The sequence below is a fragment of the Theropithecus gelada genome, chromosome 12, assembly GCF_003255815.1.
Source record: "Theropithecus gelada isolate Dixy chromosome 12, Tgel_1.0, whole genome shotgun sequence".
NCBI classification, from domain to species: domain Eukaryota; kingdom Metazoa; phylum Chordata; class Mammalia; order Primates; family Cercopithecidae; genus Theropithecus; species Theropithecus gelada.
Genome location: NC_037680.1, coordinates 76,183,051 through 76,196,859, shown reverse-complemented (window position 1 = coordinate 76,196,859; position 13,809 = coordinate 76,183,051). Strand labels below are relative to the sequence as shown.

General features: G+C 42.6%; 1 protein-coding gene across 1 annotated transcript in view; it reads left to right on the top strand.

Annotated features, from left to right (window-relative positions):
* The window catches only part of FTCDNL1 (formiminotransferase cyclodeaminase N-terminal like), an 89,443-nt gene extending 87,159 nt beyond the window's left edge, over positions 1 to 2,284 (top strand). Inside the window, exon 4 of the mRNA XM_025404992.1 lies at positions 1,989 to 2,284. Coding sequence (XP_025260777.1) covers positions 1,989 to 2,011 — 23 coding nt within the window. The 3' untranslated portion in view covers positions 2,012 to 2,284. The remainder of the gene's footprint in view (positions 1 to 1,988) is intronic.
* The last annotated feature ends 11,525 nt before the right edge of the window (positions 2,285 to 13,809 follow it).

Sequence of the window (13,809 nt, the reverse complement as noted above, 5' to 3'; positions counted from 1 at the left end):
TGCTATTATATATAAATGTACAATTATATGATAGATATGACTTTATATGTGATATAATATATATGACATAGGCAGATCAGTTTCTTATTGCCATTGTACAGATGAGACACCCGAAAGAGTGTATACTGTCACACAATAAAGTGTAACATTGCAAAAACTCGTTCATTTAGGTACTTATTCATTTACTTGTTAAATATCCATTTGTGCTGTTTTACTGGACCAACACCGTCTAAGCTCTGGAGAGACAGCAGAGAATAAGACAGAAGAGACCTCAGTTTTCCTGGAACTTATTTTTCAGCAGGGGAAAGATAAGCATTAAAGCGAGTTTGTCCAGCCTGTGGCCTGTGGGATGCACGCGGCCCAGAATTGCTTTGAATGCAGCCCAATATAAATTTGTAAACTTTCTTTCTTTCTTTTTTTTTTTTTTTTGAGATGGAGTTTTACTCTTGTTGCCCAGGCTGGAGTGCAATGGCGAGGTCTCGGCTCACTGCAACCTCCACCTCCCAGGTTCAAGTGATTCTCCTGCCTCAGCCTCCCGAGTAGCTGGGACTACAGGCGCCCACCACCATACTTGGCTAATTTTTGTATTTTTAGTAGAGATGAGGTTTCAAGATATTGGCCATGCTGGTCTCAAACTCCTGACCTCGTGATCTACCCACCTCGGCCTCCCAAAGTGCTGGGATTTTAGTCGTGAACCACCCCGCCTGGCCACAAATTTGTAAACTTTCTGAAAATGTTACAAGTTTTTTTTTTTTTTTTCCTCATTGGCTATCGTTAGTGTTAATGTATTTTATGTGTGTCCCAAGACAATTCTTCTTCTTTCAATGTGGCCCAGGGAAGCCAAAAGATTGGACACCCCTGCATTAAACAAACAACTGAAAGATAATGTGAGATAGTAAACAATGTTAAGAAGAAAATAAAATAGAACAACTTTTGATCAGGTGGTAAGGGTGGCTTCTGAGGAGGTAAGTGACCTGAGGCTTGAGAAAAGTCCAAACAGACATGTGAAGACTTGGGACAGAGCATCCCACATGAAAGTCACAGCAAGTGCAAAATCCTGAAGACAGGACCCAGGACAGGAAGCCAGCATGGCTGGGGTGTAGTGGATGAAGATGTTGGGGTTTGGGATTTTACCCTATTTACAGGCTCATAAATTAGCCTGTTACTATTTCATGGATACCAGAAGATGACATGAGCCTCCTGGGTTAGGCTCATAGCACAGCCAGCAATATTTAGCATCAGGTTTTCCTCAGTTTCCTTTGTCTCCAAAGTCCCAGGAGGGCAACACAGACGGGCCAGGTGGGTGGCATGTACTCAGTGAGATGTGTCCACCTGAGAAACGTCGAGATCAGGAACCCACTGCTCTATTTATGGCAAGTGGTAAGCAAGACTGCTCTTTTTGTCCTGGAGAGAGATGTAATCTCATCCAACCAGCCTGGGTCAAGGGCGGCCGGAGTCTTGCATTTTCAACATACACAGTGAGAATAGGCAGTACGCTCAGGTCCATGGTAGATTGCCTCTGCCAACAGGGGCAGAGCATGCAGAAAGGCAGACCTGGGTTGTGCAGGACCTGATGTGGCCCTGGCTGGGATTTATTCAGGGGTGGCATGAGCCTTCATTTACTAGTTGCTGTCATTACACCAGCATATTCATGGATACCTGCAGGCTTCTTACTCTGTGCAGGGAGCAGTCAGGGTCGTGGCAAGAAACTGCTGGAGTATTCAAAGGATTAACTGAAAAACAGAGTAGTGAAGGGACTACTTACAGAGGCCTGGGCTGGGTCAAAGGCATCAGTAAGTGAGAGCGAGTGACTTAGGGACCACTGTCACCAGAAGCCAGAGAACCTGAAGCCTTAGGAGAGAGCTGCCAGGTAGCTACTGTTAGCCAGACAGTGAAGCAGGGAGAGGAATGGGAGTTGAGTGGAGAGGGGTAATGCCCCAACCACTCTTTCTCTTCCAAACACTAATCTCTCCTTCCCTTATTCCCAGTGGACAAATGCAACCAAGCCTAAAGACAAGTGCTGTTGCGAGGTCAACATCCAGGAACCAGAGCAGGGCGGAGCAATCCACAGAATGGATCTGGGGTGACTCATGGAGGAAAACCAACACACAGTATCATTTAATTCTTTTAAAAAAGATAGAAAATTATACCATACCCAGAATTACTAAATTCTAAATAGAGGGTATATTGCATTTGCATTTTTAAAAGAATGTTTCCCCATATATCTTTTAAAAATTCATTTTAAAGATATACAATAAAAAGCGTTTAACTCTGTTTTTCAAAATAATTTGTTTATAAAATTGGACTGACTCACCCACTTATATACAAGGTGTTAAAGGCATTTGTGTTTGTTTGTTTTACACTCCGGAAGGAGCCCTGGCCTAAGGGACAGGAAAAGTACATTCCAGTCCCAAATTTATCATTAACTGGTTGTAAATGACAGGGTTGCCAATAGTCTCTGAGCCTCTTTCCAGTTAACTGCGATGTTTGAATACTGCATACAATCAAGAAGGCAGAACTTTCTCTCTCCTATGGGAAACAGTTGGGTTGCCTGAACTTTGTAATTAGCTTTGCCTTACTGTTTGTTTTTCAGTAGAGTTTTTTTTTTTTTTCTCTTCAGTTCTGATTTAATCAAGGTTCTTTCTTATGACTCCCCCGCTCCACCCCCAGAATTCTGGTTTATTCAGATTTCTCTATATCTTGGTCAAAACAAATCCAGATTCATACATGAAACAAGTTACTAATCCTTTTCAGTTTTCAAAGGTGATATGTAATATTGAAGATAAACAGAGTGATCGACATAAATCCCTACTTTTCCTGTTAGAATCAAAGCATGATGCTGTCATTAGAGCTCTTTGGCCTGACACCATCTATAGGCCCAATACAATGACAAGCTGTCCGCATGCATGACTATTGTCTGGACCCGTGCATTCGGCTAGGATGGGGTGGCCATGTTGTTTATGTTCACATACTGATGCTACTGAAACTAGGGACCTAAAGGTTCATTTAAATTCAAATCCCTAGAAAACTTTGAGAAACAATTTGTTTTATCAGATTTCTAAATGTTTACTTTAAAAATAAAGAGCTTCTCATAGCCACAGCAGTATTTAAAGGCAGGGTATCTCATGCAAGTCATTTGTCCTATGGTGACATGCGGAAGTATTATCATTATTAACTATTTCTTCAAAGGATCGATACAGGCATAGATTTAGATACACACATACATGTTTCTGTTTATTGCTTTGGTTAGGTTTGTTAAGTGATCTGACTTTCACACCAAGACTCTTGGAAGAATCATAGCATGATACAGCTGAATAAAAGGACTTTGGGGTTAAACTGGCCTAATTCCTCTGTTTGGCAGGTTAGGAATCTGAAGTCATGGAGGCTGGGACCCCCAAGGTAACACAGCTGGGTGGTCTAGAATCCAAATCTCCTAACTCACAGGGAGTGCACTTTCTTAAAATAAAAAAAAAAAAAGGAAGACAAATGTTTTCACAAATAATACCCATATGAATTCTTGTTACTAAAAATCAAGTGATAAGGAAAAAGCCATAGTTTTCCTTGACCACCATCCTAATCCCAGTATTTTCACCAGGATTAAGCACATTTATCAACTGGTATATCTACTCTGGGCTTTTTGATGAATGCTGCACACACACATACATATGTGTGTGTGTATATCTATTACACACACATACACAGATTTACATGTAGAAATGTAGGTTTAAAACGTATGGCTTTGTTTTGTAGTTTTTTTAAAAAACAAATATTATGCTGTAGATTTTGTTCTTCAGTGTTTTTCTGGATCCACACATATCTACCCCATTCTTTTAAACTCTTGGTTAATTTTTTGTAATATGGTAAGCAGTGGTAGATGATGGACAGTTAGCTTGTTTTCATTTTCCCTCCAGTACCAACAGTGCTTTGACACAATGTTTCTCAAAGTTTTGTGAGCATCAGAATCCCCTGAGGGGCTTTTTAAAATAGATTTTTGGGACCCATCTCCACATACTCTGATTAATTCATTCTGAAGTGAAACCCCCACCCCATTTCCTACAAGCTTTCAGGGGATGCATATGCTAGTACAAGAACCTTACTTTGAGTTGTACAGCTGTTATGGATATCAATACATAGACTTCTTATATACTTGTGAATGGTTTTGCATGGGTAGCCAGTGGGAGGGAAAGATTTGCTGGGTCATGGGGTGTGTGCATTTTAAATTTACGGACACTAAGAAATTATCCTCCGAAGTGGCTATACTGATTACAATCACCCCAGCAGTGTGTGAAGTATGAGCATCCTTGTTTCCCCAATTCTTTTTTTATTTTTGGTGGGAATGGCCTCTTGCTTTTCCCTGACTACTAATGAGTTTTATCATCATTTCTAACTATACAGGGCATCTGAATCTCCAATTCTGTGAATTGCATATTCATACCCTGAGCGTGTTTTTAAAATAGGCTATTTGTTTTTCTCATTTATTTATAGCAATTTTAAAATAAATATTTCATATATTAAACCCTTGCCTGTTTTATATGTCAGAAAATGTTTGTTTTTTCCAGTTCTCTTTCCTCTATACAACATAGTTATTACTTCCCTCCTAATTTTATAATGTTACCTGAATCGTACAGGTCCTTCTGAGGATCATAAAAATTCCAGAATAAAACATTATTTTCCTTTTGGACCCTCAGCTCACACCCTGTGCCTGTATTGCTGAATGTTGGCTAGTGATCAAAAAATTGTGGAGAACCCAAGAAAGGGAATAGGTTGGAGACTTCCCCAACCCCCTTCAGCCAAGGATATTCCACTGTGGGGGAGCACCCCAAATTAACTAAGGAATAAGACTCACATATGGAATTGAAATAAAGCAACCTCCATTTTGTCAAAAAGGAATTTCTGTAAGCTCCTGAGTAAAAGTTCTTCTGAGCCACTTTGACATAGGATTATTCTCTTTTGACATATTATAAACATTAAAGAAAATTTAATGCCCATCTGGACAGTTAGTTTTTGCCAATTGCTACCACCACCAGCTGCAAAACTACACTGACTACAAGCCATCCAGCTGCCATGCATACTCCGTGCCAAGAGAGAGCAAGCTGCCAACACTGCTTCAAGTGGCTGGGCTGGTTTGCAGCCAGGATTTGAGGGAGGATGTGCAGTGAAACACAGTAGTCAGGACTCGGATTTTCAATGAGTGTTATTTGTGTTTGCTTTTTTTCTGGTCATCTACTGTGGGAGGCTGCTGGGGACACCATCCCTTTCCTGGAAATGGCAGCAAAACATGTTGATCCTTCTTCCTCTGCCTTTTATGTACTTTCTGGCATCCTTTGCATTCACATTCTGCTTACACGCCATCATTAGCTGGAACCGCCTGGAGCTGCAGAAAATGGTGTCATCTCTCCAAGACTGGGTTTCCCCAAGCTCCTAACTCTCTCCCCATCTCTAGCGGTACCCCTCTCCTTGGATTTTTTTTTTCCTATTTGTTTGGCATTTATTTCCTCACAAAATAGCAAAGAGAAACTGCTTCCCCAGCTCGTGTTTTCCTAGAAGGGTTCTTATATTTGTGTACTTGGGTCCAAGCACTCCTGTGTTATGGACTTTTCCCCTCAACAAAGAGGAGGTTCTTCTTCCTTCCTTTTAGGCACAATTCATTTTCCAGTTTAGGAGATAAATTCTCCATTGACCTCTGTAGTAGATTGCATTAGTGTTTGCCAATTATTCTATTTTCTCTCCTTGTCATGTTCTTTGTGGGAGGTTAGATTATTCATGCTCTGCTTGTTGAAGTCAGGAGAAACCATGTGATTCACTTTGGCCAATATAATGTGGGCAGAAGTGATGTGTGTGACTTTCATGCAGTCATTTCGAGAGACAGCTTCTGGTTTGAAATTCCTCTTTCCCTCTGCCAGAAGAATAGCCATGTCCAGATGGAGACTGCTCCATCAGTCTGGGCTTTGGAAGGAAGAGGACATGGAACAGGGCCGCAGCTGACCCTGGATGCATGTGCAACATGGGTAAAAATAAAACTGAGTTGTTGGAAGTCATGGAGATATTTGGAATTATTTGTTACTGCAGCATAACCTAACCTATTGTGACAGATACAACCTCCTTTCCTTTGTAGATCTACAATAAAATATTCTAATCAACATATTGAGGCTATATAGTAGAACATGAAATGGGAGATTTAGGAAAGTTATCCTTAAAACTAGGGAGTGCTGCTTGCCTGTTAATGTGTATTTGGCCAGGTTAACATAGGACTTTAGAGAGTGAAAAATTGTAAGGCTCTTAGAGTTCTTCTAATTAAGTCACTGTGTTTTGCAGTTGAGGAAATTGAGGCTCAAAATGTGAAATGAAACTCTTTAGTCATCCCTCTGGCTGGTGAAAGAACATGGCCCAGAGAGGAGGATGCCAGGCTCCCACCCCCACGCCCTTTCACTCACACCTTCTCCTGAAGTGTTAGCTTAGTTAGCATTGAAGAAAAGATTCGTAAATAAATTAAGAAGATTCTTAAATAGAATTGTTCTACATTTTATTTAAAGTATGTCTGACAAGCTTAATCACATTTTCACCTATCCCCTTTAAATCCAGATTGTCTCCCATTACCTGTACTACTGTTCATGTCGAGGACTCCTCATATTACCCCAATGAAATGCATATTTAGAGAAGTAAATTTATTATAAAAGACAAGTATAAGACTTTTCTTTTAGTCACTGTTCCCATATACCCATATTCACAATCCTCTTGGTTTTACTATACAGTTGAGAGTTGACTCTGTGTAATTATTTTTCCAAATCAGTTAAGCCTAATTTTATTTTAGAACATGTAAAGCGGTCAGCTCACTTCCCAGAGAGCCCTCTTATTCTGTATATTATTACTGCTTCGTAATAACAGAAGCTAATATTTATATCATACTTACCATTAGCAAAATGCTTTTCAAATGCTTTACATCTTTTTAAATGCTTAATCCTCACAGTAAACATGTATTATCATCCCTTATTTACAGATGAGGAAATGGTGGCACAGAAAAGTTCAGTAATTTACCCAAGTTCACACCATTAGGGAGTGGCAAAGCTGGGATTTGAACCTGGGCAGCATAGCTATACTGTTCCTGGAATGACTGTAACAATGATAATGATAAAAGTAACAATAACAGCAGCAATCACCTTGCAAGTATTAAGATACTGCCATGTGTAGGGACTAGGTACCATTTTGTATTCATCATTTGTAATCCCTAAGCTGTGTGTTTTATTAATTTAGAAAATTGAGGCTTAAAGACATGAAGTGACTTGCCCAAGATCACATAAATGGTGAACCTAGAGTTCAAGGCTAGATGCACCTGCCCTGCAAGTCTGACCTTCCCTCACCTTGCCATTCTGCCTTTCATGTCTTCTCCACAAGATGCAGTGAGACAGACTGAAGGAGCTGCTTTTAACTGAGCAAATTTGTATCACTTTATGTATCAAATACACTGGGTAGCTTAATAGTGAGGTCCCTGTCAATGGAAATGTAGACTCTAGACAGAACAGATAGAAACCTACTTATCAAGCCAGTGATGAAGGGGATACAGGCATCAGATGGGCGTCTGAACCAAGTACCCAGTAATGTCCACTCTTTCCTTAAGCTTCCATGAGGCTAGAATCCTTACTGCCTTTCTCTGGAAGAGTTGCAACCATTTCTCCTCTTTTGGAGATGTGAAATTGAGGTTCAGAGCAGCAGAGTGCTTCAGGTTGCTTAACTCTGAAGTTAGTTGTGGGGCTGGTAGTAAAACTTGGGTCCTTTAACTCAGAGATTACACTCTACATGATGGATTTCACAGTTTTGACCATCTGGTAAAGTCGTTTGCAGAGATTTCCAAAGCTTGACTGGAATTTTCTACCGCTAAAAGTGTTTAAACTGTTATTCAAAAGAAACGTTAGAAACATATATATAGTTTAAAATTATGTGTGTGTTTTACTTTTTAATTAACGGCAACTAAGGAAGCAGCTACAGAAGGATAAGGACTCACTTTGTAAATCACTGCATAACTGAACTGCAAGGTGCAGTCGGTCATGAGGCTCCAAAGTCCCCAATCTGTGAACAAGGTTCACAGGGTTCACTCTTGTGGGAAGAGTCTGCCCTTGTTTTGACCCCCACACCTCTAGGATGGGAGTGGGCAGAAAAAGTTTAAAGCCCTGGAGACTCTCTAGGAAACAACTTGTATCAGTTAAGATATGGCTTAAAATAACAACTTAAATAAGATGGAAGTTCTCCCTTTCTTGCATGCTAGTCCAGGCATCAGTGTTCCTGGTCTGGTGTGGTGGCCTCCTAGTGTTAAAGACTAGACTCCTCCCATCTACAGGGCCACCAGCCCTGATATGCTGCCTCTAACCCATCCTCCAAAGTTCTTACCATCACTTCCACAGTTCAGCCTCTGGAGGTGGAAAAAGGTGCTAGAAGGGGGCGTGCCACTTCCCTCTGGGGCATGATCTGGAAGCTTCACACTTTCCTTCTGCTCCTCCCATGACCACAACTTGGCCCCATGGCCACACTCAACTCCAAAAGAGGCTGGAAAATAGAGGCTGTGTTCTGGGTGTCCGAGTGCCCAGCTACAAACTGTATTATTTACAGAAGAAGGGAAGGATGAATTGTGGGGGACGATTTTCAGGCTGTGCCACACTTCTGCTGTCTCTGCTGCTTTCTCTCTCCACGTCCATGAGAAGACCCCGAGGCCCTGCTCTATCATAGCCTGGCCAAGTCACTGGCGTGCCTGCCTGTAGGACTGCTTTTACATCCTCTAGATAAAGGCCCAGGGAGTCTTGGAGGGGCAATATCTCCAGGGAAACACAATATTCATTAACAAATAACTCATTAATGTAGTTTTATTGATAACTATAGAAAGATTCCATCATAATCCACAGTAAGAGTGTTAAATTCACTTTTCCCTTCTCCCTGGTTTTCTATCCTCAGACCCTTGGAGGAGCTTCTCACCAGCTACTCCTCTCTCCACAAATAATCTCTGAATATTCACCCTCAAATGGACTTCTCTCTGACCTACCTCTTCATGTCTGAGTTATGTATTTTAACTTAAGCTATCTCCCTGCAAGGAGGCATCTCTCCTCTTGAGGGGCAACAAACCGAAGGGGAGAGGGTAAATACAGGCGTCCCTTTTCCAGCTGGAGATGGGAGTAGAAGTGAAAGCTGCCAGGAATTCCCGGTGACAGTGACCACGCTTGTTCCATCACACTGGGCTCCCCATGTGTATTCTCCAGTCATGTCCCACATGGAGGTAGCCAACATAATTAAAAATATATATAAATCAGGATAATGTCATTCCTCAGCTTCAAGTACTTTGTTGGCTTCTCACTGTACCTGGGGGAAATGCACTGTCCTCGGCAGGGCAGCCAGGCTCCCGTGCGGTGTGGCCCTGTCCCACGCCTGCCTGCCGTCCCCTGCTGCATCTCGTCTCGATCTTCCTGCCTCCAGCCTCACACCTGCTGCCGCCTCATCTGAAATGCTCTCTTGCAGCTTGGGAAACTCCTATTTGTTTTTCAGTTTCTCTAAAATGTTGGCTTTTTGGAGATGCCTTTCCTGATCTCGCATACCACAATAAAACAGGGTTATTTCCCCTAATGGGACACAGCAGCTATCACCACATACCTTTATATATGTGTCTTTATTTAATGGTTGAATCTGTCACTAGAGTGTAAGCTTCAAGAAGGCAAGGCCCTGTTTCACTCCCCACCATGTGCCCATGGCTTAAGCACTGCTGGAGGATGAAAGGCTCCCTATAAGCTTCTTATTTACTTGTGGCACTCATCAATGAGACAGACCAATTAGATACACTGCTGTGTCAGATGAGAAAACCTAAGCTCACCCTTTCTCAAGGCTTGCTAAGCCCCAATCACTTTCATATCTCATATACTTCTCTCTCTCTCTCTCTCGTTCTTCCTCTCTCTCTATCTATATATCTCCAATTTAGTTGAAGACCTGAATACATACACACACACACACACACACACACACACACACACACACACAGACAATATATATGTATATACTGAGAGCAAGAGAGAGACACAGAGACAGACATTAATTTTAAGGAATTGGCTCACATGATTATGGGGGCTGAAGTCCAAATTCTGCAGGTTGGGGAAGAGCTGATGCTTCAGTTCAAGTCCAAGGGCATCTGCCGGCCAAATTCCCTCCTACTCTGAGGAGGACAGTCTATTGTTCTATTCAGGCCTTTAACTGATTGGCTGAGGCTCACCTACATTATGGATGCAATCTCCTTTACTCAAAGTCCACTGACTTAAATGTAAATCCCATCCAAAAACACCCTCATAGAAACATCCCAACTAATGTTTGACCACATATCTGGGCTCTGCAGCCAAGCCAAGTGAACTCATAAAATTGACCATCACAGGGTGTAAATTTGTTCCACTCAGGGAAGAAAAAGTTTCAGTGTTCTTTTGAAAACAAGGATGGTCCCCAAACAAAGAACCTAAGTAGTATCTGGGAATGCTGTGGGGTGGGGAAGGAGAGGGGAGGCAGCCTCAGCTCCAGGGAGGGTTGGCTGTGCCCAAAAGTCGAGGCATCATTGAAGAAGGCAGAAGGAGACAGGTGAAAAGGAATCACAGGGGAGGAGGCTGGGGGGAAATAAGAAGGAGAGAGAGAAGAAGCTCTCCGGGTTTCCATACTGCCTTTGGGGGCATCACTCTCTGACTGTCTGTGGACAGTCAGCCTGCCCCCTCCCTTCCTCCATATTTAGTGATCCACCGGTGGCTCCCTGCCACGGTTTATTTGGAAGCAATAGATAAATGTCAGCACTTAGAAGCTATGAAACGTCCTAACTGGCCCCCCAAGACTAATAAACATAAAAAAAAATCCTGATTCAGGCAGCCTGATGGGCTCATTGGTGAGAGGGAGATAAAGTTTCCCTTCAGGACATTTATAATTTACATAATAAAAAGCTTTTCACCTTCTAGTCAAGGAGCGAAATTAATTACCATGGCCCTGTTACCTTGCAGAACAATTTTTGCTTAAACTGGCAGGAACAGTTTGTGAACTCTTAAATGAGGGGCGGGGATGGGGGGATGTTAGCATAAGTCGGGGAGAGAGAAGGGGAGAGAGGCACCCTACAACTCACTTTACAATGTTCTGGAATGGGCTTGTGGGGAGTGGGGGTGCTCTGCCGTTAACAAAGACGGCTGCGCCTGACCTGTCCTTCCAATCCATTCCCCACCAAATAATGCGCTAATGATAATAGACTCAGGCAATCTGAGGCTCTGTAATCACCTCCCCTCGGACAGATGTTGAATGGACAGTCACCAGAAGGGTGGACTCGATCAGAGCCTTCAGTCATGTCTTGTCCTCTTGTCTTTTGGGCATCGTTTCAAATAACAAATAGAAAAGCTGGTGTTCCTGTGCCCCTGGTTCTGAAGATATATGGACAGCCTCAAAGTCCTTTGATTAGGGAGCCATATTTGATATCCATACAAGGTCCCTCGTTCCAAATTCATCGAGCTCTTCAGAGAGCTGACAGCATTAGCCTAATATCATTAATTATCACCACACTCCTGTGAGGGAAGCAGGTGGCCCACATTATTTCGCTATTTTGCAGATGGAGAGACAGAGGCGAAGGGAGGTTAAGTGTTGCATCCACTTTCCACTGATGAGCTGGGAATATAATCCAGTCTCAGGTCCACAAGGTTATAAGGTCTCTCGATAGATGGGGGAGGTCCAACTGAGGGTCTTTGGAAAGCAGGTAGGAGCTGTGAAGGTGAGGATGGCAAGTCAAAGCCCCCGCTCTTATGAAAAGGGAACAATTATTGCTTTAACATTCCTTCTTAGCTATAGCAATTATAATATGACACAGTATTATAAAAGGAAACAGGAAAGGATGGCGTGGCAAAATCATATTTTTCATCTCCTTTAAGCCTGGCTTCCTATCTTAGATAAAAAGAATATCAACAGACAAGTAAGGTAGCTGCTTTTATTCAAAAGTTCGGAATTTTGTGGGGAGAGCAGGATGTGTGGACAGAGTCCACCCCGTGGAAAGCCATCCATGGCGGAGTCCTCAGGGCCCCTACCTGGCTCTGATTCACTTTGGCTTCTACGCTCCCTCCCCAGATTTGCATTTTCTTGGTGTTTTCTAGAACCTGGTATCCTCAAAGCTGCAGAGCACCCATATTTCTTTCTCTTCAGGTAATGATTAAGTTAAGTTCCTCTTAGAACCAATTAGGTGGGGGAAGGGGGCAAAAATAAGTTCAGTCAAGTTGGAAACAACCTTTTCCCACCTGACTTTTGGTGTGTTGTATTACGAACAAACTGACCAATGGGAATGACAGGATCGAACGATAGAGGAACTGAGATTTGCAATGTCATTTTATATTTATTTATTTAAGACAGGGTTTCTTTCTGTCACCCAGGCTGGAGTGCAGTGGTGAGATAATAGCTCATTGCAGCCTCCACCTTCCAGGCTCTAGCAATCCTCCTACCTCAGCCTCCTGAGTAGCTGGGACTACAGGCACATACCACCAAGCTTGGCTAATTTTTGTATTTTTTATAGAGAGGAGATCTCGCCATGTTGCCCAGGCTGGTCTCGATTTCCTGGGCTCAAGAGAGCTACCTGCCTCGGCCTCCCAAAGTGTTAGGATCACAGGTGTGAGCCACTGCACTCAGCCTATTTTTTAATTTAAATTTTTTAATTTTTAAGTTTTGGGGATACACACTAGGTGTGTATGTGGGTTACCTGAAATATTTTGATACAGGCCTGCAATGTGTAATAATCACATCAGGGTAAATGGGGTGTCCATCACTGTGATGTCTTTTTGAGGTGAGTATAAGATGGAAGCTGTAGATAACTGATTTATGGATCTACACTGGAAAATATCATGTACTGTTTCTGGTGGAAACCACACAATGCTCATTCGTGTCTTCAGAGACAGTAGAACCTAGTGAGGGAGAACTTGGGCTGCGTGGCTACATCGTGAGCCCAGCTCAGCCGTGCCTGCTGGGTGCCCAGAGACAGCTCTCTCATCTGTAAAGCAAGTACTGTGAAAACATGTGCCTTCTAGAGTTTTTGTGAGGACTCAGTGCATCAGTCCATGCAAAATGAGTAAGATAGTGCCTAGTACATAGTAAACACTCAAATAAATGTTAATACTTTCCATTCATAATAGCTTGCATATACTCTTTTTTTTTTAGGGGGAGAGGGAGAATTTATTTCATATGTGATTTAATCAACAAGTGACTAGTCTCATTCGCAAAGATGATCAAAACAGTGAGTTCAGTTGTGTCATAATCTGGTTATTGGCTGGTAGGTTAGTAGTCCAATTGAGTTGATTGTATAGTAAAAAGATATTGCTACCAACTTTTTGCAAAACAGTCAATTTAGTCAGTTCATAGAGACCTCACTACCATGATTTCCTTTACCCATGTATTTATTCCCGCACATCTATTCATTCAAAAACCATTAAGCATCTGCTATGGGAGACAAAGATACATGCAACCTGTCTCCCCCCTCAGGAAGTCCTAGGCTGGGGAAGAGACAGGCAGGTCACACATGTGGAGTGATTGTGAGAAGGGCCAGGTGTGTGCGCCAGGTGATGAAGAGGCCCCTTCCATTAGGAGACAATGTCTAGTGGGCTTGATAGAGAAGGGGAGGAAAGAAAGAGCACTTCAGCCGGGGGAAGAGCAGGCTGCTCCCAATACAGAACAGGTGAGTCTGGATTGGCAGGCACTTGGATGGAGAGGCTGAGAGAAGCCAGTTTCTGCAAGGCCTCCTGTGCCCTGGGGAGTTTGGACTGCACCTTGTGGGCCAGAGGGTTTGGGAGG